Source organism: Rhinolophus ferrumequinum, chromosome 15 (genome assembly GCF_004115265.2).
Source record: "Rhinolophus ferrumequinum isolate MPI-CBG mRhiFer1 chromosome 15, mRhiFer1_v1.p, whole genome shotgun sequence".
Lineage (NCBI taxonomy): Eukaryota > Metazoa > Chordata > Mammalia > Chiroptera > Rhinolophidae > Rhinolophus > Rhinolophus ferrumequinum.
The window spans coordinates 37,392,632-37,412,532 of record NC_046298.1 but is presented as its reverse complement, the minus strand read 5'-3'; the positions used below and the strand labels follow the sequence as shown (position 1 = coordinate 37,412,532).

Sequence of the window (19,901 nt, the reverse complement as noted above, 5' to 3'; positions counted from 1 at the left end):
CACCCGCGGTGATCTCATACATACATGTATAACCATAATGAAGAAAGAACAATGTGGAATCTGTATCATGGCCACATCAGGTTCCTGACGTCAGAGCTAAGGGAATGCTCAAATATATAAAGGAAACCCAAAGAACTCCCAGGGCGGACAGTCCCAAGAAGGGCTCCTATTCTTGGAGTCTCTCTACCCATATGTTCCTGGGAGCCTACCTCACAGGCAATTGTGTTCTAAAACTCCCAATGCAATAAACAGGTGATGTATTAATAATAGAATTGTACACCCAAAACTTATATAATGTTATTAACCAATGTTACCGCAATAAAATTAATTTTTAAAAATAAAAAAAAATAAGGGCGGCCGGCGGGCTCAGTAGTTAAGAGCGCAGTGCTCCTAACACCAAGGTCGTGGTTTGATTCCTACATGGGCCAGTGAGCGGCGCCCTCCACAACTAGATTGAAAACAACGACTTGATATGGAGCTAATGGGTCCTGGAAAGACACACTGTTCCCCAATATTCCCCAATAAAAATTTTTAAAAATTAAAAAAAATAAAATTCCCATCCTAACGGGACTCAAAATCTGATTTCCTAACTGGACCTATCTTTCTGTGGCAGGGGAACACGGCTGAGAGGAGCGCAGAAGCAGCAGCAGGGACCAGAAGCTGTATGTCATATGACAGCACAGAGCCACCGCAACCTACTCTCACATAAAGGACACGCACCCAATGTCTCCGTCACACAAGGACGACGACGCACCTGTCGCAGTCTCACAACTGCGCCCACCGGCACAGAGGCGCACCGCGGCCCTTCACAAGCGCGGCCCGGCCGCTCACCAACACACACTCTTCCGTCCCTTCTCACACGTAACAGCACCTTCTTCCACTGCTCGAACACCCACAGGCCGAGGCGGTGGGCGGACTTCCTCTCCTGCGCCCCGGGCTTTCCCGCTCTGAGCGCCTCCCGCAACCCCCCTCTCACCACCACTCACCGTGCGACGCCGGCTCCAGCGAACGTCTGCAGTCTTTTCTGTAGCGACCCACACGCATTTCTTCTTCAGATGGGTACGACTCCCGCGCAGCGCGCCACCAGGGACACGGAAGAGGAGCAGGAAGCCCTCCTGGAATGCAGCAGATGAAACAGGGTCTGGAAAGCCGGGAAGTGAAGCACCTGCCCTGCCCGAGCCCCGGGGACTTCTGGGAGTGGCAGCCCACACTGGGCGTGCGCAAAGCGCAGATTTGCGCAAGGCTGGAAGCACCCTGCGGGCGAAGGCAGTTTCAGAGTTTCTACCGCTGGCAGGAGGCGAGTCTGGGTGGGACCAGACCGGGAGTTCTGAGAAGGGGACTGCGAGCTCTTCTTTTACGGAGGTCTCAAGTGTGTGTGTGTGTGTGTGTGTGTGTGTGTGTGTGTGTAGGGGACTGTCATGCAGGGTGTCGGCTCCTGCTCTCCGCCCAAGAACGCAGGATATGGTGAGCCCAAGAACGCAGGATATGGTGAGCCCAAACAGGAACACCAAGGATAGATGGGGGGTTCATACCACTATATTCTCACTGGGGGATATGTTGGAGACATAGGAATAGGATCCACATGATGCGCCATCTGCCAGTCTGCCTCTCTGCCAACCAACCAATCCCCCCAGCAAATCCACGACAGTTATATTAGTGGCTAATGGCTAACTGGTTACAACTGATGGCCATTTACTACCTGAGCCAGCACCTTTCCATGTGAGGCCGAGAGCCTGAAAACTGCTCTCTGGGGCTCTGTCCCCACAGGGACTGTGAGTTCTTTTACAAGGTCTCAAGCGTGTGTGAGTGTGTGTGTGTGTACACGCCCTGGAGAATCAGTGATTGACCCCGAGGACCATTACGTGCATGCCTGGTGTGAGCACCTGAACATGGGTTCATAAATCTATCCATTGTGTGTGTGTGTGTGTGTGTGTGTGTGTGTGTGTTCAGGTGTGTCTTTCCCTTTCCAAAATATTCATTACACCTGAAATGCACAGGTGCTCTGAAATTTCCATTTCAGAGTTGAAACTGCTGAGGTCAAAAGAGATTACATATCGTGTACAGTTATTGCATGCATGCCTAGGTCTGAGATCCTTGAATTTGGGACACTGGGTCTATTATATCCTCTGAAATAATGACAACCTATGGTAATGATAACTTTTAATACCACCAGAAAACGCCTAGCTTGTCCAATAAAGTGTTAAGAAAATTGACTAACATCATGTACAGGTGAAGTTACGAGTACATTATATTCTTTGTTACATTACATTTTTCATCCTTGTACACATAAAAGACGAACTGAATAATTAAAGATGGCAAAAAACATCTGAGGAATGTTTGATCTGAAGAAGTATCTTGTAAATATTTTTTATTATTTTGGTTTAGGCTAAAGTTTTTCTAAACATAACCAAGGAGGGAAATCCTAATAGATGTGTATATACGAGTAGAGAGAGACAACCTCATTATGCTTGTTATTTGTACATCTTAATACCTATAAATCTCCAAAATATCTGAATGGTAAAAATAAATAAATAAAGGAAAAACAAAAACTTAACATATATGAATTTGAGGGAAATATTTGTAACATTAAATGGACAAATAGGTAATAATTTAATGTCTCCACTTAAAATGGAATAAGAGGAAAAAGAATAACGACTAGACATTTCACCATTCACCAATACAAATAGTCAAAAAATATTACAGTCACAATCTAAGAACTTCTTGATCACATAGGGGAAGAAAATAATATTCTCTCTACCCTTTTGGGTAGAGAGTTCTTGGCTGAGACCGTGTAGTAAAAGACAGATTAACAAGAGCAAAACAGTATATTAAACTGTGCAGTGGCATATCACCACAAGAAACCTGAAACAAAACACTCAAAAGACAGCTTAGGATTTCACATTATATAGCATCTTCAACAAAGAACAGTAAATTTGTAGAGAAATGACAGAACAAGGAAATGAATTTTAGGCTTCCAAGGACAACAAACCGGGGTTGCCAAAAATATATATACAAGTGAACACTTTGGTCAATGTTGCTCAGGTAGTGGTTCGCCATAATCAGAAGTGTCTGGACACTGATGGTAACCACTTTGAGCACCTCTCGTAATTGCAGAAGTCAAACGTGACTTGTATTCATCTTTTGTTATCGGTATATATTGAGTATTACAATTTTAATACAGTTTTCCTTTCTTAAAATATGTATACATTTTTTTGGCATCCTCTTTATATGGGAGGAAACTAATGGAGTGAAGTTTGTTTGCAGATTCCTCTGGTGTCATCTTTGGGCTGATAAGAATCTGTCCCCAGTCAAAGGAGAATTTATTTTCTGATTGTAGGCAGAAAGGGAGAGCTTTTTCTGTGTTTGAAGCATCTTCATTTCCTTCAGCACAAAATAATTTTTAAGTCAAAGAGGCATATTCTGGGGTGACATATTCTGGTTTGCTTTAATCATTTATCTCTTCCATTAAGTCAATTCTTGGATTTATTGCTCATGAATCTCCTGAATAATCTTACACATCTACTGTTTCAAAAATAATTTTCAGCAGCCTCTTTCTCCTTAGTTGAGGTTAGACTCTTACACATTGATTTTTCTTTATACTTTTCCATAGGCTATGACACTCTCTTCATTAGCATCATTGGTCACTTCCTTGCATATCAGGAAAATACTACGACACATTATGTACTGTGATTTCCCTGGAACTTTATCTGGTCCTCTGTGACTCTTCTCAATTAGACAATAGGCCAGGATACATTCCTGTCTTCTTGGTCAGGTACATAGGAAAGGGGAAAAAAATCCAAACTCTGTAATTTCAAAGTTGAGGACTAGGTGGAAGCCTACAAATAATTACCCATAGTAAGGTTTTAATGCTCCCCTCAAGAGTATTTAAGGTTGTTTGACTTTCTGGAAGGAAGAGGAGGTCTTGATGAAAGCCAAGAAGAAAATATCTCAGAGGATTGCAGACGAGGTGCTTGCCCACACACTCTGCTCAGGGTGCCTAAATCCAAGTGATAAAGCAGAGGTTTGTGAATTTAAAACAATAGGACAGGTTGTTCCAGTTTTAGCTTGGAGATATACATGGAGCTGGAAAGTGCATTGCTCTCATATTTACAACTAGAAAAAAGGTGGTAAAAGTACAAATTCATAAGTTTTTCTGAAACTATTAGAGATCTGAGGTCACGGTGCAAACAAGGACCACGAAATCTTGTTTCTCCTTGTTTCTCCTAAGCTTTTGATTCCTGGGACAGATGCCACTGAATGACATAGAAGCTAGTAAAATGTGGCACCTACAAAGTTTTAATGAACTGCTGAAGGCCAAGAGTGGACTAGTTTGAGAGTGTGAAGTACCACGGGGCTACAGACCAAGGAGGCTCACACTCTCCGGCAGGCTTTTCTCCAGGAACCCCACCAGGATCACCCTCTCACAAGGAGGATCAAGAGAGCCTACAAAAATTTCCCCCAATCTGTCTATTGGCCATCTGTATGTCCCCTTTGGAGAATGACGATCCTTTTACTTACAAACTATATGTGCATAAAGAAATATTTGCCTCAACACATCCACTACCTCACAGTTACCTATTTTGTGGAAGGAATGCTTAATTAAAACACCATACATAGTTATTAAAATATTATTGATTATATTCCTTATGCTATGCCCTACATCCCCATGACTACTTTGCAACAACCAATTTGTACTTCTTAATCCCTTCCCCTTTCTCACCCACTCACCCAACCCTGATCTGGCAAACAAACTCATAGACACAGAAAACAAACTGACGGTCATCAAATGGGAAGGGGGTTAGGAGGATTGGTGAAAAGGGTGAAAGTGATTAAGAAGTACAAATTGCCAGTTATAAAGATAGACGCAGGGATGTAAAGTGCAGAATATAGTCAATAATATTGTAATAACTATGTATGGTGCCAAATGCATACTAGATTTATGTACTTATGAAGGATGATCACTCATAAGTTATGTAAATTGTCTAATCACTATGTTGTATACCTGAAACTAATATAATATGGTATGTCAACTATAATTAAAAGTAAATTAAAAACAAAAAATACAGGATTAGGAAGAAGGTGTCACTATGAACCAGACTACAGACAAGTGTGTCCATTTATGGATGTGATTCAGTGTAGGCACATTGACATAGCCAGGATGTTTCTTGAAAAACATAAGGCTTGCATTTCCACTGAGGATTGCTTGGGGGCCCAGACCTGTCCCCATTTTAAAAATCAGATTATTTGGTTTTTGTGTGTATGTGAAGTTGTATGATTTCCTTATATATTTTGGATATTAACCGCTGATTGTATGTATCATTGGCAAATATCTTCTGCCATTCAGTAAGTTGTCTTTTTGTTTCATTGATGGTTTTATACACTGTACAAAAATTTTTAATTTGGGAGTGACGTCAGCATCATGGCAGCATGAGAAGATGTCCAGGTCTCTCCCCTTGAAATTACAACAAGTCGGGCAGCTATAATTCAAAAAAGGATTCCCTACTCAACAAACAAACACGTCTGAGAGATCCACACATTGAAATATATGAAGGTAGGCATATTGAATCAAACAGGGAAGGTGGGATGTGGTGAAGGGCATAGATGGGAGCCATGGCCCTCCCATCCCATAGACACAAATTCTTCTACAGATGGGCATTTAGGCAACACTGGCCTCCCTTTCCAAACCCACGTAGAACAAATACTATTACCTACCATTGGACCAAAGGCTGCACTCAACTCGCATAAATGACCCAACAAGGAGCCTTTGACTTAACCCGGACCTCACCTTAGATTCACCTGGAGCACCTAAATAAAACAACACTGATGCTCCAACCAGAACCAACAGACAGACTCTGAGGCAGAGGACACAGGTGATGATCCTTCTTAAAACCCCACATTATCCCAGTGGGCTGAGAACCACGATATCTACCCTTCTTCTCAAGCTTTAATGTGCATACAAACCATGTGTTCTTCTAGACTGCATCCTGAAACATTGTGATTCTGCGGGTTTGGAGTGGGGCCCATGAATTTGCTTAACAAGTTCCATGTACATGCTGATATTGCAGCCCCTACACCTCATTACCTGTAGCACTACACCAGAGAAAGCAGATACAGCACACCTGACGTCCTACACCAACCATCTTATCTCAACACAAATACTGTCGGTTCCCAGTGAAGACCAACAATCACTGCCTTGAGGGACAATATACTTTGCTGGCTCACTCAAGTTTACAGAAGGCTAGAGAAGGACTTAGTGTCTGAGCAAATGTGTATTTGTAATACTAGTTATATACATTCATTAATGCAACATTTATTAAGCAGCTACTGTGTACTCACAAGTTGATTATGGTGCATTGTGTTGGGAACATCACAGATGAGTAAGTGAATTAATCCTCAGAAAAACCTGGGTGTTGGGTACTAAATATCTTATATTTCACATGAGGATGTAGATTGTAGGGCCCTGTTTTTCTCCTTTATGTTTCTCTATCATTAATTTACAACAACAAAAATTCTTCTATGGAATAGGAGCTAAGAAGAGAATGGGAGAAATACAGAAAGAACGGGTGGAGTGTAGTTCAGTAGTTTGTCATTGCTGTTTATATTCATTTTTTTGTAATCGGTAGGTAAATGATTAATTTTATACCTAACTGCCAAGCAGTTTTCCACTCCCATCAGCAACATATAAGAATTCTAATCATACCACGTTCTCAATGAAATTGGGTGTTATCAATTTTAGACATTCTAGAAAAATAAATATGAAGTGGTACCTCATTAGTTTCACTAGTGACTAGGATGAAAGAAAATGTGATCACACACACCCACCCACAATTTATTCTAAAAAAATAATGAAATCTTCCTGTTTATGACAACATAGATAAACTGGATATTATGACAAACTGGATATTATGCTAAGTGAATCTAAGACACATCAAGGCAAATACTGTATGATCTCAATGGTGAAATCTAAAAAAGTCAAACTCATAAAAACAAAATGTAGAGTGGTGGTTGCCAGGGGTTGGGGTGGGGGAAAATGTGGAGATGTTTGTGAACTTGTACTAAGTTTTACTTACCCAGGATAAGTAAGTTGTGGAAGTCTCATTTACTGCATAGATAATAATAGTGAATTGTATACTTGAAATTTGCTAAGAGAGCATATTTTAACAATTCTCATTACAAAAGTAAAGTTGTAACTGTGAGATGATGGACATGTCAATTAACTTGATTATGGTAATCATTTCACAATGAATGTGTGTATTTACTTTTTTGTAATTTTGAGCAACTCCTGGATCTGAAGGAATGGAGAAAAGGGTGCTGGATGGGATGGCTCTTAAAGCACAGGAGAAACCAGAAAGACAGAAATTAAGGCACCAAAACATATAGGTCTTTGCTCCCATTTATGTACTTTTGGGTGTTGTGAAACTTTGAACACCAACCTTAGCGAGGTGGGAGAAGCAGCCAATGAAAACTCTGGTCTCCTCTAATCTGTTCAGTGAGGGGGGATCCCAGGATCTGGCCAGACCTGGACACAGCCCCAGAAGGGGTGGATCTGGGTACATGTGGGCTCTTGACTTCCTATCTCTTGGTTCCTTCCAGCTCTGGCTTTCCTAAGCTTGCCCATAAAACTTAACTCCCTGGCTTTGTATCTTATTCTGTTTAATCTAATTGCCTATTTGTTAACATAAAATAACTATCAGTTAACCATAAATAATTAGTGTTTTCTGGGCCAATTACATTAGAAACTATTTTATTCTTAAATAGGTCAATGAAATGTAATAGTACTATTACTAATAATAATATTAATTTTTAAAAAACCCACCTCTTCTGTTGATGTTCTTTCAAGGGGTGACATCAGATCTCACACAACAGAAAAAGGAAACTGGCTGAAAAAGCCAATGACTCCTGTAAACCATCCACCCCTTCCTTGCACTGAGCCCACAATCCTGAATCCAACCATTTAGCTATTTGTTCTAGACTGAAAGTGCAATGTTTTTCTAATGACCACATGAAATAGAATCAATGGATTTATCTACCATTTGCATTTCTAGACCTCCTGCGTTCCTCACCAGAGTACCAGGAAATGGAGCATCTCCCATCTAGCTGAGTTATTGTTCCTATGAATGTTCTAGGCCCTCTGCTTTGGCTTGTACAGAATAAAAACAATGCAGCCACATCCCAGGTAATGAGTCCTAAACACAAAACATCAGTGGTAGATATGAATGCTGCATATAGTAATTTTATACCTATGTCAGGAAGTATAGTAGAACATTATCCATTATCTATAGTTTCTGTGGCTTGTTTTGTTCCATTGGGCAGGCATAAGGATCAGAATTCAGATTTTTACCAGCCTGTGCAAGATCCAGCACGGGACACCGGAGGACCCAATGGACTTTGGAGCTTTTACTTTAAGCTATACCCACCTGAAATTCCTGAGGCTGATGATGATGGCTTGGAAGACACTCAAGGGATGAGTAGTGCCAATGGACATACCTCTGATCATGCTGTGAATATAGAAAATAAGTTTGCATCCAAAATCATGGAAGAAAATGTTTCAAACCAAAAGCTGCTGTGATCTCTGGGATTCCTCTAGAAATATGACCAACAGTTGGCTATATCAGATGACTGAGAAGGAAACCTGTTGAACATGTCCTGGGTTCCACTGCAGTAAAAGAGAAGAGAATGATGTAACATGGAGAAATTCTTCAGGGTTCTAGTGAAAACCAGGACCAGGAAAATCATTCCAATTTTCAAATACACAAATGCCATTCTGCCATTTTCCAGCATTGAATATCCACATTCAGATATAGAGGATTAAGCGTAAAAACATGAGTTGTGGCCTTTTTCATGAAAAAATATAATTAAAAATTTTCATCAAAATTCGATGTGTGTCACTGCATTAGAAAAAATCTGAACTACTCATCAGAACCTACAATGACCCGCATGGATCATGTGTGAGGGGGACAGCAGTGAGATGCTGCAGCCATCCCATTTCAAAGGAGAATGGCTGCATATAGCATATAGCTATACATATAGCTGAAAATGAAAATAGAAAGAAGTAGAGGAACTAGAGATAATTGGGAAATGAAACAAGTAGAGTTTTTCTTAATAATTTCAGAATCACTACTGCAGCCTAGGAACAGGTGTCCTCCCTCCATATGCCAAATTCATATCAATTCTTCATCCTGAATAGATTTCATCTCCTACCTGTGGCTACATCACTTCTATTGGAATATATTTATCCTAATTGTGGAATATCTGTTACACACAAAACATTGTCCTGTGTGTTTGCTCACTTCATACAAAAGTCAAATCAACTCCATGACTTATGATGTCACCAAATTTTCACCTGAATTGTCAAAGAGTGAATAACTTAGGTGACATCATTTGTAAGTGAAAATAACTAAAGAAACGTGGACTTAAATAGTGTTTTTCTCTAATAAAAGGAAGAAATATACTAAAACTACAACTTAATATGCCCACTGTAGAATTATTTCCATTTTCAAGATGATTTCTGTACACCATTAAATTCAAATAAAGTCATTCTTAAAATCCCTGCAGTCATACGTATGCAATATTTCATGAAATATGGAGTAAGGAAAACGTGGTAGGTCTTACAAGTGGCAAAGGAAAGTAAACAAGGCAAGATTACAATGGGAGGTTCTTAAACCAAGAGTCATAAGACTTGGGAGAAATAAGTTCAATGCAGTGTACAGAAAATAATTCATATTATGAATCTGTGAGATTTCTAACTTGCTAGTAAATCATCAAATATTTTTAAACTACCAATTTTGATCATTTCCCTTTCATTCTAAAAATGTATACACACACATACACACACATACTCACTTCTTCCTTAGTCCTTGTACTCCCAAATTACCTCTTTAGGTTACTGTATTTACATATCGTATTCCGTGTATATCAAAACAATGAAAATCTGTTATGTGGGCTCAGAAAATGGCCACATGCAAAGAAAAATATGCAGGGTAAAAAGTCATAAATACTGATTCAGAATCCCAATAGTATGGTTTCTAATTATAGTTATTTTGATTTTATAAAATTAGCATTTGTTAAGCACAGTAACCTGGTGTTGGATGATGAGCAGCAGTTAGACAAAAATACCACAGCGATATTGAAATGGTCAACTTGATTACTCACAAGTCCTGATAGAAGTACACAGCACACCTCAAGGGGCTACATGGGGAGGCCAAGGCAAGCTACAAGCAGAGTGGCAGAACCCAGTGCACATGCCTTTAGTAGGGTCCATGGAAGGAGTGCTTTGGGGTTCATGAACTCAAAAGAAAAGTTTTGGTAAGCTCTGTCGAGATCTTATCTAAGGGGCATACAAGGTGAAGGCCCTGAGGTACAACGGAGATTACTGCTCATGGGCTGCTGGAGAAGACATATCAGGAAATTACATTTCCTTGTGACTCTGTGAGCTTTTGTCTAGTGTCTGCACTAGCAGGCAGGTAGTGTCAGTTCAAGGCTCCTTAGCTACACAAAATGAATGCCAAGTCACCAATATCAGTTTAGTTCAACTCTCAAAAATACTATATCTTTATTGCAACCATCATAATGTCACAGTAGTTACAATAAGGAGAAAAAGATTATATAAACTATGGGTCAAATCTTTTCACACATGAAGTTTAAGGTCACTGGAAAAAGGGATTGCTAGTGTTGCCATTTTACTGTGTTACTGAATAGTAACGCAACCTTGAAGAAGGTAGGATAGGTTAATATTGGTGGCAAGATAATACTTCATTCATTACATATCAGTGTTAACACATTCAAATTCATTCAGCTTTATTAAGGAAAATAAGTTCACACATAGTCTAAATAAAGCATTGCAAATCCACTGTACGATCATTGGTCAAAATATGCATTACAGCTCCCCTTCTGGTAAGGGACCAGAGGTGACCTCCAAAAATGGTTCGCTATTCGCTTGACCCAGGGAACCCCATAAAATCATGTAAATCAAGAGGTTCAAATCTACAGGTTCATTTTAAGAACACTTGTGAGACTGCCCAGGCCATCAGAAGTATGCATATCTGAAAAGCCACGAAGTATCTAAAGGATGTCACGTTACAAAAGCAGTGTGTGCCATTCTGTCATTACAATGGTAGAGTTGGGAGGTGTGCCCAGGCCAGAGTGGGGATGGATGCAGGGTCAGTGGCCCAAAAAGAGTGCAGAATTTTTACTGCACGTGCTTAAAAATGCAGAGAGTAATGCTGAACTTCAGGGTTTAGATGTAGACTGGTCATTGAGCACATCCAGGTAAACAAAGCTCCCAATATGCTGTGCAGAACTTACAGAGTTCACAGGCAGATTAACCCACACATGAGCTCCCCCTGCTACAGTGAGATGGTCCTCACTGGATAAGAGCAGATTGTTTCTAACCAAGAAGAGGAGGTTGCACAGAAGACAAAGATCTCCCAGAAGAAACTGAAGAAACAAAAACTTATGGCCCGGGAATAAATTCAGCATCAAATAAATGCTAATAAAAGTAAAACAAAAACAAAAACACCAAAAAACCGCATTACAAGCATTCCTATTCTTCAGATGTTACCTGAGAGCTGTGCTTCCTATGGTTTTCAAGATGGAGCGTAATTATTTCGTAAACATGGATATAAAATAATTTCATGCACTTAAGGATGAGTTATCTATAATTTTCTCAGATATCTCTGAAGACTTCTTTATTTCAACATCAAATAACATTCATGACTTCTATCTATGACCACTATGAAGATACATCAGGATTTTAATGAACTGCCACCTTCTTTTCCTTAAAAAGCACTTGGTAAAACTAGTTAATATTCACAATATTCTTCTTGTCTTACATTAATGCAAATAATGATGCCCTGAATATCCACTTCATGGTGACTTACAACAACTTTCTAAGTTAACCACAAACAGCATCTTCATTTACATTTACATTTTCTTCGTACATTGTGTACTACATTGTGTTCAATCTTCCATGAGTGAATCCTACCTAATGTACAAGGACTCTCAGGTGTCTGAGGCAGCAACAATCAACCCCATGATTCACATACACACTAGAAGTAAAGGAATAGCCTGAAGTGATTAAAGAGTTGAATCAGATTAATAATATTTCCTTTTCAAAAAAATCTCAAATACTGTCAATATAAAGGATACATTTTAAGTAATTACACCTGTCCAAACTTCCGTCACATAAACTTTGAAGTATATGAATAAATATTAAGTTATCTAGGATTTTTAAGTTTGGGTTTTTCTCTATAAAAAGTATTGTGATTTAAAGTCGTATCTGTAAAGAGTTGCTGACTTACTACTTTTACTGTGAATTCTCTGTTTTAATTTTTTTTTTCTTTTTCCCTTTAGTCCCTCCCCAACTCCAAGTCAAGCTGTTGTTCTCAATCTTGTTGTAGAGGGTGCAGCTCACTGGCCTATATGGGAATCGAACCGGTTGTTGATCTCAGTGTTATGAGCACAGCGCTCCAACCACCTGAGTCATCCAGCGACCCAGCCACCCCTTAATTTTCAGTTTTGATTACATGCTTTCCCACATTTTTAAAGTCACTTTCCAGCATGAATTCTGTGGAGTTTTCTAAAGTTTATATTTTGGACAAAGATCTTTTATCATTTATTACAAATGTAGAATTTCTCTCCAGTATGCATTCTCTGATATTAAGTATGTAGAATGAGCTGAAGTGTTTGTCATACTCTTTACAGGTTTATGGTTTCTCTACATTATGAGTTCTCATATGTTGTTTATGATGTGAATGCTGAATAAAGGCTTGGCTATTTTGTTTACATTTTTATTGTTGCTCTACACTCCAAATTCTCTGATGTTGGATAGGGCTTGAGCAGTAATTATAAACTTTGCAACATTCTCTTCATTTGTAAGGCTTCAATCCAGAATAAATTGGCACATGTTGAATAAAGTACACATACTGGTTAAAAGCTTTGCCACATTCATTACATTTCTAAGGATTCTCTCCAGTATGAATTCTCTGATGATGAGTACAGTTTGAACTTTGGTTAAAGGCTTTGCCACATTTTCTACATTTGTAAGGTTTCTCTCCAGTACGGATTCTCCAATGGATGGTAAAGTTTGAGCAATGGTTAAAGGTTATGCCACATTCTCTACATTTGTGAGGCTTCTCTCCAGTATAAATTCTCTGATGTTGAATAAGATTTGAATGCCAATTAAAGGCTTTACATTTTTTACATTTGTAAGATTTCTCTCCAATATGGATTTTCCTACATCTATTTAAATTGGGTAATTGCCTAAATACTCTCCCACAGTGATTACATTTGCAGGGTTCATCCCCAGTATGAATATTTCTGATGTTCAGTAAGATTTAAAGATTGGTTCAAGGATTTGCCACTTTCACTACATTTGTCAGTCTTCTCTACAGTATGAATATTCTGATATATAAGATTTGAGCTTTGACCAAAGACTTTCCCACAATTATAGTGGTTCACGGAAAGCTGACTTCTCTGATGTTTATTAGGATTTTACCCTTGGATAAAGTTTTTCCAAGATTGAAAGCGGTGATAACTTCTCTCCATTACATATACTCTGGTAATCACTGAAGATAAGAGACCTTTAGTAGGGACCCTAATCTCATTACATATGTAAAGTTTTTCCCAATTAACTATTCTATGGTACCTACTGGACCATGGTGATTTTATAGAGAACCTCCCAAGATTATTAAAATTATAGACTTTAAAACAAGGGGAGATTGTTTCTCAGTGGAAAAATAATGAATCCTTGGTTAAGGGATTCTCAAATTGATCACATTTAGAACTTCTAAATGTGAGTAATTAATCCCAGGTCTCGGGGACCACAGTGCTGACAGCCTTCCTGCTGCTGGCCTCTGCCTGGTGCCTGCACTGGGAACGGAGGAGGAGGAGAACACCCCACCCTGGGAAGCAGAGGAGCCAGCAGGGTGGCCAGAGGGAGAGGGAAGGGTTGAGGACGGTGGCCAGAGGCCCTAGTCACCCAACTACAGCTGACCCTGTGGGGACTGCAGGTGGCCTCTGCCTCCAATCTCCAGGACATGCTGCCCCTTTGGCTCCTGGGAATTGACTCAGCTTGGTGAGTCCTTCACCAAACTGAGGACCCTGGACTCTGTTGGGGGGAGCCATGGGAGGGCTGTGAACAGAGGAGGGGTGGGTCAAACTGGGTGCAGGAAGCCCCTCTGGGACCATGACGGGGACAGGCTGAAAGCCAAAGAGGAGGCTTGGGGAGGGTTCAGGGAGACAGGACGATGCCTCGCCCAGAATGGGACCATGGGGCTGGAGAGGAGGGGACTGGCAGAGTCAGGGGTCAGGAAACAGAAGGGGCAGGGCTGCAGACTGACAGGCTTGGGGGAGTCTGGGGCACTGCAACACGGGACTCTGGGTCCGGCCCAGTCACTGGGTGCACAATGGGGAACTTAGGAGAGGAGACTGATTAGGGAAAGATAGCGAGCTCAGTGGGGACCTGTGAGCGTGAGGGTTCCAGGGGAGATACTTGGATTCATGAGTGTGCAAACCAGAGGAGAGTGGCCTCCTGGAGCATGGGGAGGGGACCCCTTTGCAAAGTCCTCCTGTTGTGAAAAAGCTCAGGGTGTTCTGGTTACTTCAGCCAGTCTGGGGCAGTTGTGGGGGGGGGTTGGAAAAAATGCCACAGGAAAATTGAGTCCTCAAAGGCAAGGCAAGGGACCTGGGACTTCCTGCCCAGGGCAGCAGCAACATGGGAGGCCTGCGATGGAGGCAAGACACTGGGAACAGGGGTGGGGGCAGAAGGTAAGGGGGCTGTGAGGAAGAGAGGAGGAAGGCCCCAATGGGTTATGGGCCCAAGAGGATCTAGCAAGAAATATTTTGCAGTAATCACTTCTACATATAGTGCCTCAGTGACAGGGCATTGCTGGGGCTTCTCCAAATTCATTCATTAATAGAGAAGCTGGTGCCATTATTACCCCCAATTCACAGAGGCTGAAACCACAGAACAGAGAAATAATTTGCCAAAAGTCACACAGCTTGTGAGTCACAGAGCCAGCAAGGAGCGGGTTGGGGCGAGAGGCGGGAGCAGGCGTGATCCAGGTAAGAGCGGGGCCTGGGTGCGCGGGCTCATGCCCAACTTCTGCATCTGGAGGTTTCTTTGCCTATTTGTAACCGACGCCGTCCCCCGCGTCACCCCAACATCTGTGGTCTCTGCCTTTGGGTTCCTGTGAATCTGTCCGGTGTCCTTTGGAGCGAGGCTAGGTACGGAATTAGGGAAGGGTGGGCCACTTATATTGCAGGCAGAGATTCGGTAGTTCCCCTTCACAAGGTGAAAGTTTATTTAGTGAACCAATAGGGGCGCATGACCTTGGGAGAGAGGAGGGAGGGGTGTGGGACGGGAATCGTGGGTGGTGGTTGGATCCCCGAAAGTCTGAAGTCCCCCCCACCCCCACCCCCAGACGGTTACAGGTTTTCATTTAATCCAAAAAGAGCCAGAGTTGTCTGTGTAGGTGATGAAAACTAAAATGTGACATGTAAATTGTGCCTGTGCGGAGTCTGCAATTTTATACTAACTTCCACTAATTTCCATTTCTGTTCCCCATTCACTTGGGTGGCAGGGAGGCCACCCGCGGCTGGGTTCCAGGGCTTCCTGGGGCCGGCCCTGCGCTGTGGGATGGAGTTCAGACACTGCTATAAACCTAAAAATTCTGCTTCCATGGATACAAATTTTAATTTCTTTAAATGTTTTATTAAATGCACACTCTCAAATACGTTTGCGATGTACTGGATGGCATCCTGTATTTTTGCTTAAGTCATTAATTACTAAATAATACTGCAATGTCAATTTTTAAAACCTTTATTCTTATTTGGAAGACTATTCTAAACTTGAAAATTAAATGTGACATTTTAACCTATCCTTTTGTTTCCTGTTTCTGAATGCTTTGTGTCAAGTGCAGATTGTGAGACTGGTAAAAAACGTGGACTCTTCTGGAGATATTTGGCTTCGCTTTTAAGTAGCGAAATACTAATTTTGAAACACCTCCAGAACCATGCAATAAGGATGTCTATTACCTTACCGACAAATAAAGGCAAAGAATAGAACTAGCTTTCCACATTTTCAGTAGCATTATGCCTTCAAGTTTTAACATGAAATATGCAAATTAATAGCTCCATTTCTGTTTGCTGTGGCAATTCTGAAAGGGGTGCTGGCTGGATGCTGCAGAAATTTCTGGAAGGTAATTTCCAGTAAAGTACAATCTTGTTTTCCTCATAACTAATACCAACTTCTTGAACTTTGAAGGTGTTTTTTTCCCCTTCCTATTTTACTGAGGTTTTACTATTTTAAGTAATTAAATGTTTGGACTCAAATGGATTGAGACTTTGGAAAATAATAGCTCTTGGCACAGAGCACAGACAAACCCTTCCAGTCTCCCTACCTCCCCAGCAACCAGGGCTGTGCTCACTTCCCTGAGCTCCCCTCACTCCATGCACTGACATTGAAGTGGGGGTCGGGGGGTGGCCGATTAGCTCAGCTGGTTAGAGTGTGGTGTTAATAATATGAAGGTTGCTGATTCGATCCTCACATGGGCCACTGTGAGCTGCACACTCCTAAAAAAAAAAATTAAATAAGTGGAGGGAGATGAAGGCGCTGGGACTGTCTGCCATTTGGGCTCAAGAGGTGCTGACATCAATTCCACATCTAGATTTTCTTCAGCCAGCTTGCCTTCCATGGGGGTCCCGACCCACATTTTTCTTAAATATTCTACTCCCGTAATTACACATCACATGTGCTCGATAATTCTAACCAACTGAAGTGTTTTCTCTTGGGTCCAAATTGGAAACCTGTTGCCCATGAGGTGGTGTCTAAGTAAACCAAGGTCTAGCAGCCTCTACCTCCTCGGTGCTGCTCCTTTTCATGGCTGGTATTATTACAAGGACAAGTCTCTGGGCAGTACTTAGAAAAACTGCCTCATAGAAGAATGAGGCCCTTATTGAGCTAGCATAGAGATAACAACAAGTTTCCATTTTAAAACCATACTCCCTCTTGTCTATAAAGTCAGGAATGTAAAGAGCTGGAGACACTGATTAACTCCTCTGCCCACATCCTGAATATACCTAAGAAGGGAAGAAAACACAATCAGCAGACCTTGTAAAATAACCAGGATGTTCTCGTAGTCATTTTAAGAAAAACCAGAGATTGGAAAACTCCTCTTGTTTTTACAGAACTTGGGGAAAAAACACCGTTATGAGACAAAATTGAGCAGACATCTGATGACCATGATATGGAGACATTGTTTACCCACCATAGGATCCTGGGACAGTCCACCAGCTTTCCCCCTTCCGAAATAGCCCAAAAAACCTCACACACAATCCTATGGGGAAACCAACCAGCTCCTGCCTTCTTGCTGGTTCCCTGGTGCACTACCTACTTCAATAAAGGTTTGCTCGCTGAACTCTGCATCAGGTACAGGGCTCATTTCTATGACACTGGGACCCAAGAAACTGGTATTGTTGGCTCTGGCAGTTATCATTCCTATCTTCTCAATGAACTTAAAATGTGAAGACCCTCTTTCTTCATGTTTGTAGAACACATACTTTGCACATCCTTCCTCTATGTAAGCTTTCACACAAATCAGAAAACCACCTGTTGATTTATGTATCCTCCAAGTTTTCTACTGAAGTAAAAAGAAATGAAAACTAAATAAAAATTCAGTGAAATGCTGTTTTAAAACAGATTAAAATGGAATTTTACTACAGTTGAGAAATCATGGAATATGCTTATTACCATAACTTCAAATAGATTTTTACTGCCTTTCAAAAATGGTTCTGAAAAATTACTGAATCATAGTTATTGTCTGGTAAGGACCTCCACACATTAATCTTCATGAAACAAATGTAAAAATCTTTGGCAATTATCAATTATCTAAACAGTATTTATCAACTGTTTTCAACATCTATATGGTGCAACGGGATCTGTGCACATCAGGGTGAAAAATGTGGTTATCAGCACGAGTAAAATTGTGTCTTCCCAACCAAGGAGTCAGGAGTCAAGAGAAACATTTAGATTTGTATTGAAGAGCTTGATTCCATTTTTTGATGTCTGACTACAGCCTCTCTGTTCTGCCCTTCTGGGAAGGGCAAGCTGATAGTACTGTTTCCCCAAAAATAAGACCTAGCCGGACCATCAGCTCTAATGCGTCTTTTGGAGCAAAAATTAATATAAGACCCGGTCTTATGTTAGAGAAGACCGGGTCTTATATTACAGTAAAATAAGACCGGGTCTTACACTAATTTTTGCTTCAAAAGATGCATTAGAGCTGATGGTCCGGCTAGGTCTTATTTTTGGGGAAACAGGGTAGAGCCTGGGCGCTTCTTCCCTTGGCACTAGTTGTAAGCTCACACCACAAGTCAGTACCATCACACTAGTCCCAGCTGGATTCCACCATTAACACAAGCCAGTCACCATTCTCAGCTCTCTCTAGCCATTTTGGGAACAAATCGGGAAGTCGACCCTGCTCTCCCCAGAAAGGCTCATTACGTAACATTCTCATAACACTTTGGTGCATAGAATCGTTAGTCTTGATTTCCAAACTAAACTTTGGGTGGGGTTCCATCCTGTTCCAGGGAGAAAGCACAAATGCAAAGTGACAAAAAATACACTGGAGAGTAAGTGAATTTATGAAATTTCTATTTTATTTTTTAAAGTCCATTGCGTATGTTCAATCTTAAGGAAAAAAACCATGAATATTCATCTTTTCAAATTATTTCCCTGAGCACCTCAAGTACAAGAAATAGATTGTATCTTCTTTCTGAAAATCTCTTTTCTAATACTTTGCATATGTTTACTGTATTTCTATTTTCATTTCATATATGGATGCAACCCATGGTCTTATTTCAGCACAAAAAAAGGCACACAGATATATAATCATATGTATGTTCATGTATGGGGAGGTGGGTTTTAGGGAATGAGTCTGAAATTGCACTGCTATGGTATTTCCATTACAGCCACAGAAATAATCTGACAGACTATGAGCTGCATAACTCAAATGCAAATTATAAATATGTATTTCCAAAATTTTAAGTTTTTTAAATCTAATATGGGAAGAAATTATTATAGATGTCATACAATCAGGAATGCCAAATGATGTATTATTAATGCTCATTATGAAGCACCCGGATGAGATGAGGTACGTTTGTGTGACCTGAAGGCACATGATTCATTCAAGATTACAAAAAAATTGTATTTTCCTTATTTACACATAAAAATATGGTAGATTCTAAATAACATGGTATCAAAATGCATTTTCAGTGGCCAATTTGGAATTCTTCACAAGCACAGTCTACTCTGGTTCTTTTGATTAAACTGTACTCCAAAATTATGCATTTTCAGTTTCCAAAAATAAGACTAATTTTCGTTGATCTATGAAATGCAACAGCTATTACCTTTCAAAAAAGTGGGAGACTGGGGGTGGCCGGATGGCTCAGTTGGTTAGAGCGTGAGCTCTGAACAACAGGGCTGCCGGTTCGATTCCCACATGGGCCAGTGAGCTGTGCCCTTTGTGGTTCGATTCCTGCATGGGATGGTGGGCTACGCCCCCTGCAACTAAAATTGAAAACAGTAACTGGACTTGGAGCTGAGCTGCGCCCTGAAGAAACACACTGTTCCCCAATAAAAAATTTTTTTAAAAGTGGGAGATGATCATTTACCCTTCATTTTTGCTACCTGACCACATATGCCATATCCTACTCACATGAAAAACTGATTCTCTCAATGTCCTAGCCTGTTTCATGATCACCTGGTCATCTTTTCCTATAATCATCAACAGAGGCCTTCAGTCACATCAACAAATAAATCTAAAGGAGCCCGTGACCACAAAATGCACAATAACTTAGATAATAGTTTCACATCTATTCTCTGCCACTCCCCAGACTCTCAA

The 19,901-nt window shown here is 40.7% G+C and overlaps 1 protein-coding gene across 1 annotated transcript in view; it reads right to left on the bottom strand.

Annotated features, from left to right (window-relative positions):
- Positions 1-19,901, bottom strand: part of LOC117035349 (zinc finger protein 677-like) — a 59,112-nt gene that overhangs the window by 24,546 nt on the left and 14,665 nt on the right. The window contains 3 exon segments of the mRNA XM_033129244.1: positions 860-1,303; positions 8,601-8,656; positions 12,925-13,216. Coding sequence (XP_032985135.1) covers positions 860-1,303; positions 8,601-8,656; positions 12,925-13,216 — 792 coding nt within the window.